At 38.4% G+C, this 21527-nt stretch overlaps 1 protein-coding gene across 3 annotated transcripts in view; it reads right to left on the minus strand.

The window, feature by feature from the left end:
- The window catches only part of Astn2 (astrotactin 2), a 958131-nt gene that overhangs the window by 325953 nt on the left and 610651 nt on the right, over positions 1–21527 (minus strand). For all 3 annotated transcript variants that reach the window (XM_021201332.2, XM_029539608.1, XM_021201333.2), the window contains one exon: positions 16655–16843. In XM_021201332.2, coding sequence (XP_021056991.1) covers positions 16655–16843 — 189 coding nt within the window. The remainder of the gene's footprint in view (positions 1–16654; positions 16844–21527) is intronic.

Below are 21527 nucleotides of genomic sequence, written 5' to 3' on the forward strand. Positions count from 1 at the left end.
AGAGAAGAGAAGAGAAGAGAAGAGAAGAGAAGAGAAGAGAAGAGAAGAGAAGAGAAGAGAAGAGAAGAATTAAAACAATAAGTGCATGCATGTCAAAGGGATAATGGTGCTTTAGAGCCTATGACTTTCAAGGGTCTGTTTAAGGTTTCAAGAAATGAATGTGTTAAGACAAATGCATTGAGTTTCTGGGCTCTCTGATAATGTTATGCGAGTGTGTTGTATCATTCTTGAGCCCCAAAGACCAACCAGGAGCCGATTCAGATGTAATCGCTTTAGGGTTTCTTTATTATAAAACCGAGTTTGTGCTTATTCACCACTGACCCACAGGACAGTTTGGTGAAGCCACTTCAAATTCTCACTGGGACAAGTTTTTATAGGAAATGGAAGCAAGTGAGGGGGTGTCCATCCTGGCAAGTATCTAATTGAATGACTACTGTAAGCTGACAGGTGGGTGCTCTGAAGCAAGACCTTATATAATCACAAATGATCTGAAAATACATCTGAGACAATCAGACTAATCTTTGATTAACTGTTGCTAGGTAGTAGCTAGAGAGTAGCTCTGGCCAATGACAAGTGTACTTCCTGGTACTCAGATGTAGCTTGGTCAAGTTTCCAGTTTTTTTTTTTTTTTTTTAAGACGGAGGCTGGTTCAACAATGGAGTAGGTTTGGCCTCTCACTAGTTCATCTTTTGTCTCCTTTACTACTATTTCCTAATCTGTAGGATTGCTTGAGAACAGGCCTAAAGTATCAGACAGTCAATTATCTCACCTCTCTTCTTTTATATCTTTTGTATATTCAATAATATAAACTCTGTCCTTCAAGTCAGGCTTCTCTTATAGACTGCTGTGTCCTACTGATTTCCTGACACCTCCATGAGGAAATCTATTAGACACAACCAGATGATGATTACTGAAGCCCGATGATGCAAACCTAGGGCTTCGTTATACGATTGCTTAGTTTTATGTGACTGAAATGTCCCAGAAAATGTTTATTATTTAAAACATGATCAAAAGCGTATTTCAGCTCCATTTTTTTTTATCTAGTCTTCTTACACTCATACTACCAATGGTATATCCATCTCCCCAACAGCTCACTTCAAAATTAGAGCCAAACAGACCTCCTTGATTCCTCTGCATTATAAGTAAATTTGGTTGCTCCACCTTCAGGATCCATCCAGATGATGGCTACCCCATAACATATTGATGCCTATCTACAGGTTTTACATCATCAGTCTTTTACTTAGACCTTAGCAAAAGCCTAAGAAGTGCTCTCTGTTTCAATCCAGATTTCTTAGGGCCATTCTACAGACCTTAGTTCAAATAGTTATTTTAAGACATCAGTCAAATGACATCTCTCTTTCACTCACATAAAGCACTGGATCATTTCTCTTTTAGCTTGGAGGAAAACCTACAGCACTCTACATTTGAATTACTGTACCTTTCCATGGTTGCCCTGCTCCCTCATCTTGACACCATTTGCCCTTTATCTAAACATTTTGCCTCTGGCTTTTTGTTTTTCTTTTTTTCCATTGTGCATGTGTTTGCATTTGTATGCATTGACCTGTGGGTACATGTGAATGTGAAGGCCCAAAGTTGGTGTTGTGAATCATCATCTTCTATGATACTTCTACCTTATTCATGGAGACAGAGGTTCTTAGTCAAACCTAGGTCTCATAATTAATGCTAGTCTCTCTGGGCAGCTTGCTCTGTGTTATCCTGGCTTCACCTTCTGGGGTCATATTTACTGGTTTCTAGGGATCAGAATTCCAGGTCCTCATTCTTGTGTGGAAGTGTTTTCACCGCTGATCCATCTGTCCAGCTGCATGCTTACTATTACTAATTGGTTCTTTCTATGTTGGGCTTCATTTTGCTCATAGAATATGCCAAAGATCTGTGTTCTTGCTGTACCCTTTACTTGGAAACTAGTTCCTATACACGTGAATGGCTCACAGCCTCCATTGTTAAAATCTTTGCACCAATGTCATCCTATCAAAGAATTCATCTGTGTCCAAATTATAAAAAGTAGATTTCCCTGTCTAGTTCACTCCAGTTTCTTTACTTAACCTTCTTTCCTCTTAGGGTTTATTTCACTTGGCAGATATTCACTTAGTTATTGATTGTCTTTCTCCCCACAGACACAGACTTAACTACTTTTTTTTTTTAGTACGAAGGATTGAGCAAACTTCATTATGACAAAAAGAAAAGAAAAAATTAAAGGAAACAAATACAAATGAGGATTATACAAAATAGATAAGGGACACATCAAATCTCAACATTTAAGAAAAAAATCATTTTCCAATGGTCCATTAGTCACAGAATAATTTTAAAACTATACTTTGATTAAACTTATACATATTTAAGTCACATTTCTGTTCACCCTTGGCTTTAACTATCTTACTGAGGACAATTTTACTAAAAGAGAAGGCAATGTCTATTAATCTCATGTGGTTATTCAGGCATGCCAGTAAATGTTCTTGAAGAAAGGGCTTTACATGTTACATTTCAAGCTTTCCAAAGCAAAAGTGCCATATTATAGGTATTGAAAAACCATTTTGGGGACTGGAGAGATGGCTCAGTGGTTAAGAGTATTGACTGCTCTTCCAGAAGTCCTGAGTTCAATTCCCAGCAACCACACGGTGGCTCACAACCATTTGCAATGGGTTCTGATGCCCTCTTCTGGTTGTCTGAAAACTGCAACAGTGTACTCATATACATAAAACATAAATGAATATAAAAACAAAAAAAATTTGTTTGAGTGAAGTTACACCAATGTATGATACAGGCTAACTGCTCTCTCTCTCTCTCTCTCTCTCTCTCTCTCTCTCTCTCTCTCTCTCTCTCCAGGATTAGATTCCTAAAAACTTATCTCAGGTATCTCAAAATGCTATGAAATGCCCATATTTTCTTCCCAAAGCACCAAGGATGATAATGTTGANTAAAAACAAAAAAAATTTGTTTGAGTGAAGTTACTTAGTGGCTTAGTTCTGTTTAACTGCTCTCTCTCTCTCTCTCTCTCTCTCTCTCTCTCTCTCTCTCTCTCATGATCTAACCAGGATTAGATTCCTAAAAACTTATCTCAGGTATCTCAAAATGCTATGAAATGCCCATATTTTCTTCCCAAAGCACCAAGGATGATAATGTTGAAATTATCCCAGTGAGGATCCAAAGAAATAGAATCTCCTGATTCCACAATCCATGTCTCATCCCTCTGCCTTCTGGAAGCCTTATTGCATGGCATCATGATGTTTACCAATGAGGTCATACACATCTGTGTAGGATGGTATTTTACTGCATTAAATTTCACTGGCTGTAGTAAGAACTTCAAGAGCTATTACTACATGGAAAATACTAGGAAAGCAATGTGTCTAATGTATCTTTTACTCTTTTTGTAAAAGTTGAAGGGAGAGAAATAATTACTCTGATTTTCTTGTATTTATACATGAAACTCCAGAAAGATATACAAATAACTATCAGAATTAGGAAGCAGATGGTTGCCTGAACAAGACCTGAACATAATTAAAGCACGTCAACATTCTAACATGGAGTGTGGAAAGGAGTTCATGGGCCTCTAAAGCCACTCTGAAGAACTATTGTTAATTGATGGCTTCTGGGGAGAGTCTGTCTTCCTTAAGGGTGTGACACCTGGTAACCATACTCCAATGGGTGGTTCCACTCCTAGGACTATATAGACAGCACAAATTTGACTCAGTGGGTTATAAAAAGAAACAAGAGAGGGGCATCAAGTATTTCAGGTAAGGAATGTGGTAGTGGATATGGGAGAAGTCAGAGCTGAATATGATCAAAACCCACCATATGAAATTCTTAAAGAGTTAATAAAAATATAAACAAGTAAATAAATTGAGGAGAGTGAAAGCCCTGCACAGACTCAGATATAATTTTGTTAGACATTAAAGGGCTACAGACAATGCAAAGTTTAAGATGCCACATAATTCTTACAATAAGGAATGGACTGGTGAGACACACTGTTAAATGCAAAAAGATGGCCCTAGTATACCTTCTATATTTCAGACTAGCTACTTCCAGATTAGGGGTCCCTGGGTTAATCTGCTCTTAGAGTACATTTTAGAAATGTTTGTAAATTCTTTGTCTTCCCCTTTAAGAAGTAAATCATTAAAACAGTTTCTGGCTAGTTTTTATAACTTATGAGGCTACATTTCTCAAGGATGTTAAAACAATCTCTTTAAAATGTGATCATCAAGAAAGCATGTGCCCCATTGCCCAGGCGCTGTGGGAAGGTGAAAGCTTAACTTCCATGGGTGCCAATTAGCAAACACAGATGGTCAAATCACAGAGAATACATTTTCAAAGATGAGAATAACACTCTGGGATATGCTGCACATGTCTCATTCCATCTCTTGTCTTTCAGCCCTTTTCCATTTGCTGTACATCAGTGTTTAAAAACCCTTCTACCCTTTGTCTCAACAGAATTTCATCAGACCTTACCCTAGTCTTGTATAAATTTGTCTTTGTCTACTTTATCATCCAGGGCAATGTTCTCTTTGACAGTTGAGTAGTAGATCTGAAACATGCTATTTGGTTAAAAATCAAGAAAACCTGAATAAAGTAGAGAATAGACATAAGAAATCAATATTAGTTTATTAACAGTAATAATTATACTATGTAAATATATCAAGGGAAACAGCACAGAATGTATGAGCATTCTTCATATTTTGACTTATTGATTAATCCAACTATTTACATAAGTATGGCTATTTTAAAAATAACCTTTTCTGAAGCTACAAGAATTGATATTCAGGGTAATTAGCTAGATAAAGAAAGATAAAACTGCATGTTCTAACTCATGATCTTAGAATCAAGCCCATGGAGGAAAGCACAATGGTGCAAAGGGCAGGAAATGTAAGGAGTTTGTCAAGGGACACAAAATCTCAATTATTACACAGTGACCAAAGTGAACTTTATATTTTTAAAATTTTGTTTATAAAGGCTCTTTTGTGTGTCTGGTGTGTGCATGTGTAAGACTGGGTGAGGACATGTATGAGGAGGACAGAAGGTGACAATGGAGGTTCTTCTTTTATTGTTCTGCACCTTATTGTTTTGAGAAAAGACTCTCACTGAGTCTTCCCATTTGAGTGAGACTGACTGGCGAGCAACTTCTTAGATCATCTTGTCTCTGGATTTCCAGGACTAGGATTATAGATTCTTTTTACCCAGCTTTTTGTATGGGTATTGGGGATCCAAGCTCTTTACCAACTGAGTCATTTCCTGATTCCTACAAAGGCTCTTGTCAGTGTCCTCAATACAGTTAAGATAATAAACATGTGTGGTGATGGATCTGTTATGTAGCTTGGTTTTATCATTCCGTGTGTGTGTGTGTGTGTGTGTGTGTGTGTGTGTGTATCGTCAGACTTCATTGAGTCTAGATCTTTTCATCTGTGACCTGACATTAGTAAATGTACTTGTATCACTTTTTCAATGGTAGCAGAAATTATTCTATATGTAAAGACATGTTTAATATCACATCAATTGTGGCCCTTAAGTGTTTAATTTTATTAGACAAAATGTTATCTCTTAGTACTCATGGGGAGAATGGCAACCTAATTTTAACTCTGTTAGATGGGTATGGATTAATAATGATAGGGGGGGAATATTAAAAGACATATACTTAGAAGATACATTGAAGCATTTTTCTTTTCACTACAGCTTTAGATTCCAAGTCTTGTTTAACTTAAATCCCTAAAACATAGAACATAATATGCATGTGACAAATATTTATGGGTTGTATTACAAAAATAAAGGAAAACTTAATGCTATTTTGCTTAATTTTCTGGCTTGGTTCTCACTCTTTTGCAAACAGAGATGTAGAGGCCTTTGGGTTTAGAGTTCCCAATGGTCGAGTCTGAAAAAAGTATGAAAATGGTTAGAGAACTAGTAGAGACTTATAGGGATAATGTTTGGAGGACTCTTTTTGGGTTATAATAAGGCAGCAAGGACCAGTTCCTTCATCAAGCTCCTTTCCTCCTACTCTAGAAAACATCTGAATATAGCTCAAGAAGCTCCAAGGTCACACAGATCTCTTGAGAGGATGGGAGAGTGACTGGCTGACTCTGTTAGTTAGCAGCTGAATTTACCAGCCCTGGGCAATTCCAAAGCCTACAGCTTTGGCTCTTCCATGTGCCTGCTAATTAACTGCCCACGACGACTCCACTGAGAATCTCATATGACATAAAAATGAATGTTCATTTTGGACTCCTCAAAGCCACCTTTGAGGAGTTCCACAGGATTATCGTTAATAGTAATTATTCATACATAAAACCCTAGTCACTGCCCTTGGAGGTTTCTGCATTAATTCTCATCCAATGCACTGTGATTGTATCTTTCACAGGAATTGTTACTAAATGCATTTCTATTCAGAGTGTCTCCCTGAAATGGAAATATTTCCCTGAAAATTAATTTTCCAAATATGCATGCGTAGGCTTATTAATGTGAGGTTAGAATAGACTTTTTCATTTCTCTTGAAGGACTATAAAGGAAGTAATACCAATAAATTCACATCTCATGTAATCTCAATTCTGACAGAATACATTCCATAGCACAACAGTTCTGAATAAGCTGGACCTCACAGGTCCTTGAATTTATGTTAAGAAAATATTGTTAATAATTTTTACATCTTTACAGAGCATTTTAACTAAATTTTTTTTCTGATAACCTCCTACTGTCATGTCCTCTCATTTAATGGTAAGCAAATTAAGGCTCAGACATGGTATTTGATCACATTTAGCCTTATAAATAGTAATAGCACCCTTAGAACAGTACTTAAATAACTTTATGGTTGATTGGCTATTCTCTGTCTAGCTGTACAATAGTAACTTCCTGTCACCACCAACATCACCATCTCCACCATCACCATCCCCACCATCATCCCCACCACCCTTCCCCTCCTTAATCGAGATAGGTCCAGGGCCTTGTTCACACTTAGCACACACTGTACCTTTGCAAAATGTCTCCAGCACTGTCCCGTCTCTCTTTTTAACTTACTTGCCTGGTGTTCTTATCTTTAGGCTCCTTGTTCTGTTATATACCTGGGACATTTTTTTCTACATAGCTAAAAGTTTCTGAATCTTCCAGGCCTTTCTCAACATCTCTTTTCAGGAAGTCTTCCCAGCTGTTTTCTCTCACAACCAAGATGGGGAATTGATGGGGCTGCAGAATGATTCCTTAGTCTCCAAACTTCCATCATGACCCATAGCACAATGCAAAGAGAGCTTGGACAGTGAGTGACCCATGTAGGTGAGAACAAAACCTTTAATTATCATCTTCCTACTGTCATTCCAAGTGCTTAATGTGGCCTGGTATGTAACAGGTATTCAGGACACAATGACCAAGTGGGAATAAGTGAAGCTAGAATCCCTGAGCCCAAGTGATGCTTTGCATCGTCCCATTCCATCTCCCAGTTAATAAAACAATAACAAATTACTGCCATGGCATGAGGTCTTCTAAGAGTAAGAATCAATGTTGCCTTAGCACAAAGCAAATATTATAAACATTTCAGCGCAGTGGACACCATTAACTAAAGATGCACAGTGCTTGGCCAGGGGGTGGGCTGGCTCTTACCTTTGAAGTGTTTATTTATAAAAGAGATGGCTAAGCATATTAGTGCATTAGCAATGTAAACAAGATCATAGGGGGAATGGCAGAAGATACTTAGGAGAACAAACTGCCTGGAGTCACTTTGGAAGCACCCATTATGAACAAACAATCACTGTGCTAATTACAATTGCTCTGCTAATTACAATTACTGTGCTAATTACAATCTATCCTTATCTGTTCTGTAGGTTCCCTATGGACTTCTACTTCTGAGTGTTGAGACCAGACTGAGTTACTGCCTTCATTCGAGTGTAATGAAATTGCACTTCTTCAAAAATTGTCTCTGCTTCAGATATCTCAATGATTCGGAGAAGCATGCCCCTCTTAGAAAAAGTACGGAGTCAGGGATTTTGAAGCCAGAACATCTAAAAGAAAACTAAGCGGGGGAGGGAACTGTATGTTGGTGTGTAATAGACCTTGTTGGTTTTGTTGTTTTAGTACCTTTTACTGATGGGAGATGCATTTTTAGGTTAGTTGGAGAACGTTTACAATGTACTATGTACAGCTTGGTTTTCTCATGAAACATCCATGTTTGGTATAGTGAGAGATACCTGCATCAAGAAGAAAACTTAAAATTAAATTAAATTAGATCTCCTTCTTCTCTTACTATATATGGGGGGGGGGAAGATTAGAGGGTCTTATTTTTTAATGGATTGCAATTCCCTGCTTCCTCTTTCACCTTCATGTGTGTGCTCGTGTGCATGTGTGCACACACACATGCACAGGTGCATGCGTGAGCACACAAACACACACACACACACACACACACACACACACACACACACACACACCCCGAGAGGTATCTGTACCAGCTTTTAATTTAATATTTTCCCCAATTAAATTAATAGTGTTTGAAATATGAACTCTTGTCTCGGTATTTTAAGAAGACAGTTTTTACTTTAGCCAGTGCTAATTCTAGTCAGGCTTCTATCTATTCTTCCGGGAGTTGGAATTCTGTCTCTGCCCTAAAGCAGGCTAAAATCCAACTCTTCACTGTTACGTGGTTTTCTGTTCCATCCAATAATGGCTGAAATTACAGCACGAGCATGTAAAGGAGGTGAAAGTCTGAGCCTCACCCCTGTCTCTTCTGCACAGAGGCAGGAGATTCCTTCATGTGAGTGACTCCCTCATCAGAGCTCATCTCTGAGTATCTCTGTGCCCATCAGTAAGCATGGTAGATGGACACCAGACAAAATGTATTGTATTATGCTCAGAGGGGCGACCAGGTAGAAGGAGAGGCCCATCTGATCTGGGGCTGAAACTGAAACATAGTCTATGTACTTGGTGATTGAGGAGAGGGTTATGGGAAGGAAGCTTCTACAAGACTCTATTGCTCTTTGGTGTCATGGACCTTGACATGTGGTGCCTAATTGTCAACAGGCAAATAAAAGAGCAAGAATCCTTCATCTTTAAGCACCATCTAGGCAGCTATGTTCTCCACTCATAATGACACTGTGGTCTAACATCTTGGTATTCAAAGTGGGGGGGTCACAGATTCAGGAGCTCATTGGCTATTCTGGTTTTCAGGCCCCATCTATAACCTACTCAAGGAGAGCTTGAATTTTAAGACATTCCCCCTGGTGACTAATATGCAAATAAGAGTTTCAGAAACACTGCTATAATTTGTGCATTTGGAGTTCTAAGGGGACAAATGGAAAATTCCTACTGCTAGAAATGGTTTCAGGTACAGTATTGAAAGTGTGTATTAAATGCCTTACTGATCTAAGAAATGCATATAGTGTGAGATTATATACACACATATACACATTAAGAGTGTGGGTCAGAGTCCTGGCTCCATTAATAGGCTGTGTAATTTTTGATAGTATGCCATGTATTGCCTCCTCAGCTTGTCTACTCAAATCAGAAAGTGCAATACATAGCTGAAGTGAGCAGCCCTGTGGTGTAGGACTTGCTCAGCATTCAAAGGACCCTGAGGCCCAAGGACTTTCTGTAGCAGAAGAAAAAAATATAATGGTCACATTACTCCTTCTGCATGTCATGGAAGAAATATCTACCTATACTACTCACGGAAGTCAGGGAAAATAGCAGAAAGGCATGTTTTTAACACTATCAGTTATGAACAAGGGAATTTTAAGTGGATCTGAGGATGTGATATATTGGTAACAGTGACAGGGACTCAGGAAGTGAGCAAGATGGAAGTACAGCCTAACCAGCCAGTTTCATGGCTCTCCCTTCTTGATGACCTATGCCTTTGATAGATTTATCATCTGATATTTTTAATATTGTGCTGGAGGTCATATACATACACATATACACACACACACATATCTGAATCCCACATTTCTAATGACATATATTCCACTGCAGAACTTGTACATGAAAACAAATGGGTCACTGAAGACATTTCACACTTGAGAGATTTATTTTTCCCAAACAAGGCTGTTTTCAGCACTCCAGGTAGAAGCGCTGAACTTCTATTCTTTCCAACTAACCTGCCTACAAGCTCAGAGGTCTACCATCCACAGGCATACACACAACATAAGTGAAAGAGCTTATGTTTCTGCCTTGACAATGTCACTTAAAGATTTACTAATGCGTGTGCATTTATTAATGTGTGTTGACTCATTAAACTTTGTGCATATTCATTAATACGTATGTGCACATTCCTTAAATATGGGTGTTGAGTGGGTGAGAGTTGAGAGGATGACCCTAGCCCCAGAACACTTATCTGCAAACTAACTGAATCATATACATACAATATTTATAAATCTATCTATCTATCTATCTATCTATCTATCTATCTATCTATCTATCTATCGTGTATATGGCTTTTAAAGCAGAAAAAAAATACAAAGAAAGAAAATACACCTTTTTGACCTCTAGAACCAAATCCTTTTGCTATTATGAGAAGAAGTAGTGAGACTCAAGTTCTCTTCCAAAACTAGACAAAAGAAGAGTTATGGCTACTTCCTTTTGATAACTAAATGATAGTTGTACCCATTTTATGCCCCAAGTAATACAGGGTGGCTGGCAAATCTTTAACTAAAGAGGAATCATGGGCAAATGATTTCTATTAGAGGATTCTGCATGAACTGAATACTATTTCTGGGTGCTCGGTGCACCCAGGTCTGCCCTTCCTACAATATGGTTCACAGAAATACATAAAGATGATTCTTCTGTCAGACTAGATTCCTAAGTACCAGAATGACTATGGTTCCTGCCATTCTATGAGAAATGTAACATAATCGACACAGAAATGCTTCCCTACCCATTATGGAGGTTTTGAAATTGATTGTCTAAAAGACACAAATTAATGGATCTTGACACACACACACACACACACACACACACACACACACACACACACACACATATATATATATAATATATATATATATCTTTTTGTGAAGACAAATTGATGGCCACTTCATAATAGGTACTATAAAAAATAAACTCATATACTATGCCACATAGCAGAAGACATAAAAGCTACACACATGCTTAAAGAGAAAAAAAAAAGAGGAAAGAGGGTAAAGAAAAAGAAAGATCCAGAAATAAAATATGTAAATAGCCATCCTGCAGGAAAGAGTGATTAAAATAAAACAGTTTAGAGCAGCTTTAGAGACCATTTCATCTGATCTGACTCAGTCGCTGTGTATGGGGAGCAAGTCACCCTCACTAGTGGGGACCAGCTTTCCTCAAATTCTGCCTCACTAAGTGAGGGTGGTTGGGTGCAGAATTCTCAAATCCCACCTCTTATCCCAAACTTTCCCTTTGCTCTAAGATATGCACACATGATAAGGAGTCCAGGTTGGAAACTAACTGCCTTTCTAGTAAATTTCTCATGAACTCATGCTCTTTTGCAGGTAATTATCAAAGGCCTGTGACTCAGTGTCTCTCACCGACAAAACGGCCCTATTTCTGATGATGAAGCTTTTGCACCGTCTACCGCTGTAATTTGCTCAGCCCTGTTCTTAAGCAACGCCTCCTCTACCATTTCTGAGACTTCAGGCTCAATAATCGTTCCTGACTGATGTTTATCTAAATCTCCACAAGCTATGACCCAAGTTGACCTTTCTTCCTTATTGGAATGAAATAGGATGGCTAGGAGAGGTGCGGAGTAAAAACAACAAACAAATCAAAAGCCATCAAATGCCATCAGCCTTATGAGTTTATCTCACTCCCGCAGGTCTGCTGATTCCCACACTGATCAAGAGCTAAGGACGCAGGAATCTGATAGTGTCTCTACCTGGTCATTAAGACCAATACTGCACCAAAAGGGATTAGAAAGAAAGCCTGACCACTGGCTGGGCTTAGGGGCAATTCTGATGTGAGATCATCAGCTCTTCACATTTTCACAGCACTTGACATTTTAACCGAAAGCTTTTATGCCCATTCCTGTGCATTCGGACTTGATTCTTAATCTCTCCCAGAAGCACACTGTCTCTTAAAGCAAGCCTCCCACACTCTCTTGGAAGAAACCACTTTTCAACTTCCATGTGAGCCTTCCAACCATCCCCACCCCCTCACTGTTTTTATCTACTTCTTCATTTCTTTGGCCATGTACAGAGTCGGTACCTTTCTTTAATTACTCTTGGCTTAATGTTTATTATCCCCACCTTTGTTTCTCTTTCCATGGCTCTACTTTGTGTGTCTGACCACTTTCCCCCACAGGTTTCCCCACCTCTGATCTTTGTTCCACAGTGTAGGCTTACACTAGGTTTAATATCTACATGTTGTGTACAACCTTGTCCTGGCATGGACTCTAAACATCTCTCCTTGTATATATTATCCTTCAGAGACAGTCTACATACAGCAGCTTTAGAGACATAGCTGCCTATTGGTGGGCTTTGCATCAGATAGCTCTTTACAAGTGGACCTGGCATTCTCCCTTGGCCCCTAGCTTCTGACTGTGCACCAAGAGTAGGGATGGAGCACTAGGCTGTGCCTACCATGTGATAGTGCAGGATGTGAGGATGTAGCATATCCTGGTTGTTTGTTTGCTTGTTTGTTTGTTCATTTTTCTTTTACAACTTGAAATAAAGGGAGCTGTGGTCTGAGAATTAGGAATCTAAATTTCAGTCTTAGCAAAGTCTCAACTTATGGTGAACACTAGAGTGCACACATCTCCATCTGTGCAAGAAAACAAACAAACAAACAAAAAAAACAAACAAGGTTAGTCCTCAACTAGTCTGTCTTTATGTATTCACCCTACTCAGAACTAACTTTAAAGCGTTTTGTAAAGCAATCCAGGTTGTTCATTTAGAGATCTTTTTTTTCAAGGGTGCAAACTTTTGAAACTTTACAAACCTTTCATCAGCAGGTGACAGGTCACAGAGACAGAGCCAGGCAGATGAGAGAGAGCAACACAAAGCCGTGCTGTCACATGGACATGCTATAGACAGCACATATTTGGCTATCTCAGGCCAGGCAGTTGTCGGGAAAGGAAGCATATGGCAGGACGGCTGGTGGAAGTGCCTGCTGGCTACTCACTGGGCTGGACCAGAGAGTACTTGGAAGAGGGAGAGAAGGAGGAGGAGGAGGAGGAGAAGCGGAGAAGGGGGGAGGGGGAGGAGGTGAGGAAAGACAACTGATTTTGATGGTGAGAAACTTGATGGTTTCTAGACCTGGGCAGACACAGGAGCACCCCCCCCTCCCCACCTCTTCTCCCTTCAGGATTTAGCAGCTTCATAGCCATTTGGGTGTTCTCTTTGAATTAAGCTGATCCTCATATAATAGACTACAAACTAATCCATTTGATCATTTATCAGGGGTCAAACACTCCATGTGAAATCAACCAACTTTCAACATGTAAGGTGCTTTTGCCCGTAGAGGAACCTGATAAAATGCTGCCACTAACACATGAAGAAGAAGAATTATGCTTGTCATTGGACCAAGGCATGTAGACAAGTGTACCTGGGATCGAGTCTATGACATTCTTCCCATATATCTGGGACTTTGTATGTCCTTTCTTGGACAGGAAAATTCCCTTGTAGCTCTCTCTCAAGCCACACTATCCTTTGCTACCCCTTCAAACTCCATTCTCATGCCTCGTCCTCGGACATGCTCTTTCTTCTTCCTTCTAATACTTCTCAAACTCTTTGGAAAGCATGAGCCTTTCTTAGAATGCTGCATTGTGAATGAATATTTGCTTGCATTCCTCAATCGTGCATGTAATCTCTCTTGCTTGTAAACTTCTTACTCAAAACAAAGGAAAGGAGTAATTTATTTGGTTCCCCCAACTCTTTTACAAGGAGCAGTATTCTATCCATCGTGAAATGACACATTCGTAAACGTAAAATTATAGAAAGCTAGTTTTGTACACTCTCAGCATTAAGTCATAGTTCATCTAGAAGGTTCTTCAATTTCTTTCACAGAGTTTCCAGTGTCATTGCATTGAGCTTTGGCTTGAGCACCTGAGCAATAAAAAGAGGCGAGAGTTGGGGGATCGGACTGTTGAAACTGACACTGTGTCTGCCAGTCACCTCGTTCACTCTCGAAGTCTCTCTCAACTTTTCCCTTTTCTTGCAACTATTCACTGCACCTCACTGTTTCCACGTCAGATCCCTTTCCTACCTGGTACAATTTCTATCATCTTTAAAGTCTCCAACAAACTCATCATAGAGCTTCCCCAACAGACCCCTGATTGACACCTATATTTCCACACTTTTCCATATAACCTGCTTTCCTCCAGTGAGGCTAAGAAATGCAATCCACTCACTGCATAGTACCCTCCCTGTGCAGTTTAAGAGTTTTCTCAGGCTTGTTAGCCAACAGACTCTGTCTGACACACCCTCTGGCTCAGTCTCAGATTCAATTCCTTTCATTATTCCTTCATTGTCCTCCCCAACAACACTCTCTCTCATTTCCTGAAACAACTAACTTTGCTCCCTTCTTAGAATCATTATCTTCGACTGAAACCATATCCAGTGCTGACTTTTGCTCATCTTCCAAGTATTAGCTAAGTGATATTTCATATCAACAGTGGACTCTTCTAAGCCTTATTATTGCTATCTAACCCAACAGAGGCACATTTAAAATTCACTCAATCTACAATAGATTCCACTGTAAATTGTTTTTCTTGAAACTCTGTATTTAAACTTTCTTTAATAAGCATATAACATTCCTTTGTCAGTTATGTCTAAGTACCAAGGCATATGATATGATGTCTCACTTTTGCATCATATCCTTAATAAACACCATAGCACACATGGTGGTTTGAATAGGAATGACCTCCATAGGCTCATGGATTTGAATGCTTGGTCACCAGGGAGTAGCACTATTAGGAGGCATAGCCTTGTTGAAGTAGGTGTGGCCTTATTGAAGTAGGTGTGGCCTTGTTGGAGGAATGGCATCACTGAGGGTGACTTTAGGGTTGGAAATACACTGACCCAGTGGTTTTCCCTCTCTCTCTTCCTGCTGCTTGCTGGTTTAGATGTAGAACTTTGTCTCCTTTTCCAGCACAAATTTTGCCCCACCCCACCGTGCTTCCCATCATGAATACAATGAACTAGACTTCTAAGTGTGTACGAGTTGCAGGGGTCATAGTGTCATTTTACAGCAATAGAGCTGTGACTAAGACTATACTGGAGGAAAGAGAAGTACATAGAGTCCATGACATGGCCATGAAGATAAATGCTTCCAGAGAACTCATGCTTCTTTTTTTTTTTTTTTTTTGTCTCTAAAAATGGGAGATGAGGAGGCATATTGAATTAGAAGATAAAGGCAAGGTTTTAGTCAGACTTACACCTGGTTCTGAACACTACCTGTCAGTGGCTCTAGTCACTCAGGATTTTCACACATGCTTTGAATAGTAAAATAGAAGATGAGGCCTCTCAAAAATATTCTAATTCACTAAAGGTGCTATGTATGTGTTCTTCCAGAAAAGAGACTTATATAAGTAGTGTTGGAATACTTTAGGTGTGGCTAAATTAATATTTATGGTAATTATCATAGTTATTAGCAATAATAGTGGTGAAAAGATCAACAACAGTAGTGGAAAGGTATAATATTTGTGATATCAAAAATAGTGGGTATGAGTTTAACATATGCTATTTTTAGTAGATGCTAGCCACATTGACTTTCCACTCCAATGCTTGCTATTATTAACAAATGATGGGTGTGGTGAAGATGTTGCTGATTCTTATAGTTTCTGTATTGATAATGAGGAGTCTGTTTTGGAATGATAACTTACTCCTTTTCTTTTTTTTCAGGAATCACTGTCTACAATTCTGGGACCTTTTGTTGTTTTAAGGCACTCTACTTTTACACAGGATCAAGCCTTCTCATGCTACCCCCATAATGATCTTTATAAAACTGTAAATAAATTCCATCCCTGTGCATCTTTCCTGAATGACCTTGACTTCTTCTGTTGGCCAGGGAAATCCTTCACATCAGTTCTGCATACTGATTGTTTTGTATAACCTGATCAAACCAAACCATCATTCTGTTCTTTCTCATTGAATAAATGTTTCTTTTAATTAGTCATGTACTACTGTATAACTGACAGGGGAAAAAGTCTTTATGATGTTACTAGGGTAAAAAGTAATTTCAAAGCATCTCTACTGAGACTTGAGAAACATGTGTATATGTGTAGACAGACAAATGGAGAGGGAGAAGGAGAACAGTGAGGGACATAGGTGGTTTAGAAGCAGTGGCGAAATGTTAATGAGGAATGTTTCTAGGTAATAAGATTTTCTATTTTTTAACTCATTAAATGTCTCTATTTTTAAAATTTCAGGATGTCATTTATAAGATACTTGGCTTTCAGTAGACTGAGAGATTAATTAATTTCTGAAAAAAATTCATTAAGTGTACTATCAGGATGATTTCACTTTGAAATTAAAATATGTACATAGCCATTGAAGAATAGAAGGGTGCAACAAATAACAATTACATTTTACGTCAGTGGAAAAGGTGTCTGACAAGATACCCTTTGATGACTTCCAACTCTCCTTGGAGAGTATTCAGCAATATGACAGGCTTCTGGTCCACCGTGCCCATACTTTTCTTCCCCAGCCAAGAGTCTACACCAGTGGCTGGATATGTGCAAGCATCTGCCCCGTACCTGAATGTCATCTGGAAGACTTGACCTTGGTTTACATGTTGTGTTCGGTTGTTGTAACCATGTAGCATCTCTCCAAAGAGGGTGTCATTGAATTTGGAGTCAGGTTTGAGGCACTTGGGGCCCTCACAGACATCCGAGAGCATTAGGCAGGATTTCCCATCAGGAGCCAGCTTGTACTCTTCCACACAGCTGCATGACAAAACAGTTGAGAGTTACCTCTCCATGCTAGGTGCCCCCACTGAAGGTGACCTAAAACCAGGCTCTCCTTTGCCTAAAAATAGGTCATCGTTTAAGCATGGAAACAGTTAATTTGGTTGAAATCAATCTAGGGCATAGGTATCTAGAGAGAATCTCATTAATCCTGAAAATTGATAAATTCATGGGAAGTCATTTGTGACAGTTTGAAGAAGTCGAGAGGGACACCAGCATGCACATCTATACATAAAGTACATTTTAGAATAGTTTTCCACAAACACACAGATTTAAAAAGCACAGCAGACAAATTCACAGGGAATTATCAATGAGTTTCTCAAATAAGAAACTATTCCCCATCTATCTGTCAACCAAGTTTGAATACTGTAGGAAAATTAGAGTTTATATTGCCCTTGTAACAAAGGTGACCCATCAGGATCAAGTACAGTTCACATAGTTGCAGAAATGACTTTTGCTTGATTATCACAATTAGTAGTCTCCCCTGGTCTTTCAGTGTCTGACAGCCAGATGAGCCCTTGACATGCCTTTGAAGAAGGCACGGGCTCCTTTGTGGACCAAACAGGCATATGAATGGAGATTGGAAATAATATTTCCAATTTAGAGATGTTTTCAGTAAAAAAGAGTTTTCTTAGGCAATGATTGGCCACTGAAATAGAAGAGAGGTAGAGAAAGAGGAACAGCAACCTCCACACCTGAAAAGGAACACAAAGTAACAATTTTTGTGTAGATATCCTTTCATAGTTCTATTGTGAGTATGTGCGCAGATTACCAGAGCATAACTTAATAATCAGGCAAGAGAATAAGCTGCATAATTGCAAAGACCCAAACAAATACGTTATTTGCCTCTTGGAGCTTGTGAGCATGAAAAGGGAACTTAACTTCTGTATACCATGAAATCACATGATATATTGCCTACAAAAATGAGGCTTCAATGAACCTATCAAGTTCATTACGGTAAGTAGCAATCATGGGGCTATTTCTATATATTAAGCTTGTCCTATAAAGCCTGACCCATTCATATATTCATTTCCACATAATAAGTAAAATCGAGTAAAATCACCTCCCCCACTGAATATATTATCAATAAAAGGATTTAAAGATGACTCATATTACTATGAGGGGGCAAATATGATATTGAAGTTCAGGTCTGTTTAGTAACCAAGCATCTTTTGCAAGCCTAGTATTTTCCAAATCTAGTATTTTCTATTTACACAAAAGCCTGATTAGAAGCCTTACGCAGCACACACCATCTCATTTTTCTTTCCTCCGGAAAACAGTGGAGATTACTTAAATTTGAGCATAAAATAACTCAGGAACACATTGGACAAGTTAGTCTCTGTGGAGTAGTTTGGATGGAAAATGTAACCTAACTGTGTTGCTGAAACTTGTAGCTGATGGATGGTGGAGACATGGAACCCAGCTGAAGGTCAATAATAGACAAGTTGCACTAAAAACTTGGTTCAAGATCACTCCAGCAAAAAAACCCATGACACTCCCATTCACAAAACAAGCTGTTGCTCTGTTGTATTTCCCCCCTTGTCATTGAGGGTACTGCATGGAAGCTTTGGTTACCTGTCCAAAGGCTACAATTTCCTGTCCAAAGGCTGCAGAGAGGGCATGTCAAAGGTTCTTGCTGAAATATATGCCCCACCCACCATCTTTTCCATATCTCTTAAGTACAAATAAATGCCTCCTCCACACAGCTTCTGCACAGGTGAACGGAATGGATGCCTGAGTGCAGAGCATTCAGTAATTGCTCCATAAAGTCTACTTGCACCCATTATCCCTGAAGGCTTCCAGTCAATATGAAGAGGTGATTTACTTAGTAAACTGGTAGGATTGATTCTTTTAATCTTTCTTTACCCACTCATATATAAAATGTCTGTGCAACTGGGATTAACTGTATGCTTGTTGTAAATGTGTAAACAGAATCAGAGTGTGTAAAGTAAAATGTGGAACATTTCTTCTTACTCCTACTTCCAGTACTATGGTCAGTACATTTATCTGTTGTATATCCTCATTTAAATACACATTTATATATGAATATCATATAAAGTATACCTAGATATGCAAACACAAGCATATAGTTAATTATACACATAAAAATCATGACGCATTTTCATAAGATATGCATTTGTACCTAATGTTGTTAGAGAATGTTTTTCAAGACAGTGACTTATGGATCTGTCTTTAAAATGGTTATTTGGCACTGCACAGTACAAATGTACCATAATGCTTTTAACTAATTTTTATTGATGGGCACTTTGGCTGTTTGTAGCTATTTGTTATTGCAAATACTGCCAGAATGAAGATCTTAGTAGATATATCACTGGGCACATGTGTGTATTTCATAAGACAGATTCTTAGAAGAGGGATTGCTGGGTCAATGGTTTATGAATTTTAAAATTTTGATAGATCTACTAAATGGCCATCTGTAGAGGCTCTACCAGTTTAGAGTCCCATCATTGATAAATGAGGGAATTTATTTTTCTACATCATTGATGCTCATTATTGTCACTCTGGCATGGGAAAAACAATTCATTCTTCTTTGGATTTGGATTGCTTTCACACTACAACCCTTTCTAGTTCTGTGGATGATTTTTGTGCTTTGACCATTTCCCAGCTATGATATTTGTTCCCCTTTCATTGATTTGTACATGCTGTGTACAAATCTGGATGATGACTCCTACTGTCCATATATTTTCCAACTTTCTTCTACTCTGGGTTGTGATTTGCATGCCACAGAACCTCTGTGAACTGAGTTTTTGCAATGTTTAAAAAGCCACAAGATAATACAACTATCTTTTTGTATATTAATCTAGTGTTTTTAACATTTCCTAATCAGTAGCTACCTGATATGCATGGTATTTATTTTGTGTGTGGTAGGAGTAATTTTTTCACTTTATTTTTTGAGTCTTCCAAAGATATATATGATGTATTGGTGTCTAATTTACTCCACAGGATTACTTGCTTGAAATAAATGACTTAAAATGTCTAAACAATGACCAAAGGGGTCCATTTATTCACCAAATGACTTGAAATATTATTTTTCTCATATATCAAATATAAATGTACAGTAGTCACACACAGTTGAGTTTATTTTCTATTTAATATCTACACATTACTAAAATAGGTGGTTATGAGCCATTCAACATAGATGCTTGGAATAGATTTCCAATCCTTTGCAGAAGCAGTTATTAACCACTGATCTACCATTGTAGCTTTTAGCAAGAACGTTCTGTGCTATTGATTGCTTATATTGTGACAGAGATACACTCACCACACTCTTCTTTTCCTGGGCACACGCTCTATAGCGTGCGTGTGTATATTTGTATAAGTCTTCATTGCAGTTGAGCGGAGGAACCACGCTACTGTATTCTGTACAGTGTTCCCTGTAGACTCTTTGGAGACCATATGTTAATGTAAATAGTGTAAGATGGATAAGGGGTGCCAAATAAGAGATTCCATGTTTATGTATGCTTCTGGTTGGATAGATGGTTAATTTGTTACAGGAACAAAACTTATCTCATCTTTCCTCTTGCAGCAACATCATGGTTTAGAATCTTCTAATTTAGAAGCCAAGTTTTCTTGTCCATTCATCAAGTATTTTTTAAAACATTTTCAGATTGTTTTTATCATGAGGTTTTGGGGGGGAGAATATTAACAGAATCTATGGGAGACATCGTAAATTTCAGGATTATGATTATGTAACATATATTTTGGATCCAGGCCAACCGAGTATCAATCTTGATTCTGCTTCTCAGGAGCTGTGAAACCTTGGACAAGCTACCTACCTTTTTGCTTATATATAATGTAGTCCTTGACTTGTAGAGCTCCTGTACAGAGGCTTTGTATTTCAAGAGTTAAAATGTATATTATCACAATCGTCTCCATTTCAGGAATTTTCTAGTTAAGTTTTCTATTACCATGATAAAACACTGTGACCAAAAGAACTGGGGGAAGAATCGGATTATTTAAACTTACAACTCAGATCATACTCCTTCACTGAGGGAAGTCAAGGCAGGAACTTAGAGGCAGAAACTGAAGCAATGCCATGAAAGGATGCTTACTGGCAAGCTCCCCATGCCTTGCTCAGCTGGTTTCTTACACTCCACAGGACCACTTTCCCAGAGGCAGCACAATCACAGTGAAGCAAACCCTTCCACATCAAACATTAACCAAGAGAATACCTCCATGGATTTGGTCACAGCCCAATCTGATGGAGGTACTTTCTCAACTGAGGTGTCTTCTTCCAAGATGACTCTTTTTTTTTTTTTTTTTTTTTTTAAAGTTAACAACCAACCAGCCCAAGGAATGTCTCACTGACATTTTCTCTTATGTTTTCTCCTTAGTTATCTGTGGTTTGAGAAAAACTATTGCTAAATTTTTTGTGATTTGATTTTGGTTCAATCAAATTAACTAGCTCTAATATGTCCACCATAATTTCATAGGCATCAGACCATATATTTGAGTGTTGGAGTCATAGTAAAAGGTGGAAAATTCTCCTTTTGGTTGCTTTAAGTTATTCATGCTTAGTTTTCCTAATTCTACATTTTCTGTCTGCTTGTATTTTCTGTGTATTCATGACTCTAACTTTGAATTTATGTTTTCTAAGAATGTAATACTTTTTATCAAGTCTCCATATGGGTTGCTATAATAT

This window comes from Mus pahari, chromosome 6, assembly GCF_900095145.1.
Source record: "Mus pahari chromosome 6, PAHARI_EIJ_v1.1, whole genome shotgun sequence".
Lineage (NCBI taxonomy): Eukaryota > Metazoa > Chordata > Mammalia > Rodentia > Muridae > Mus > Mus pahari.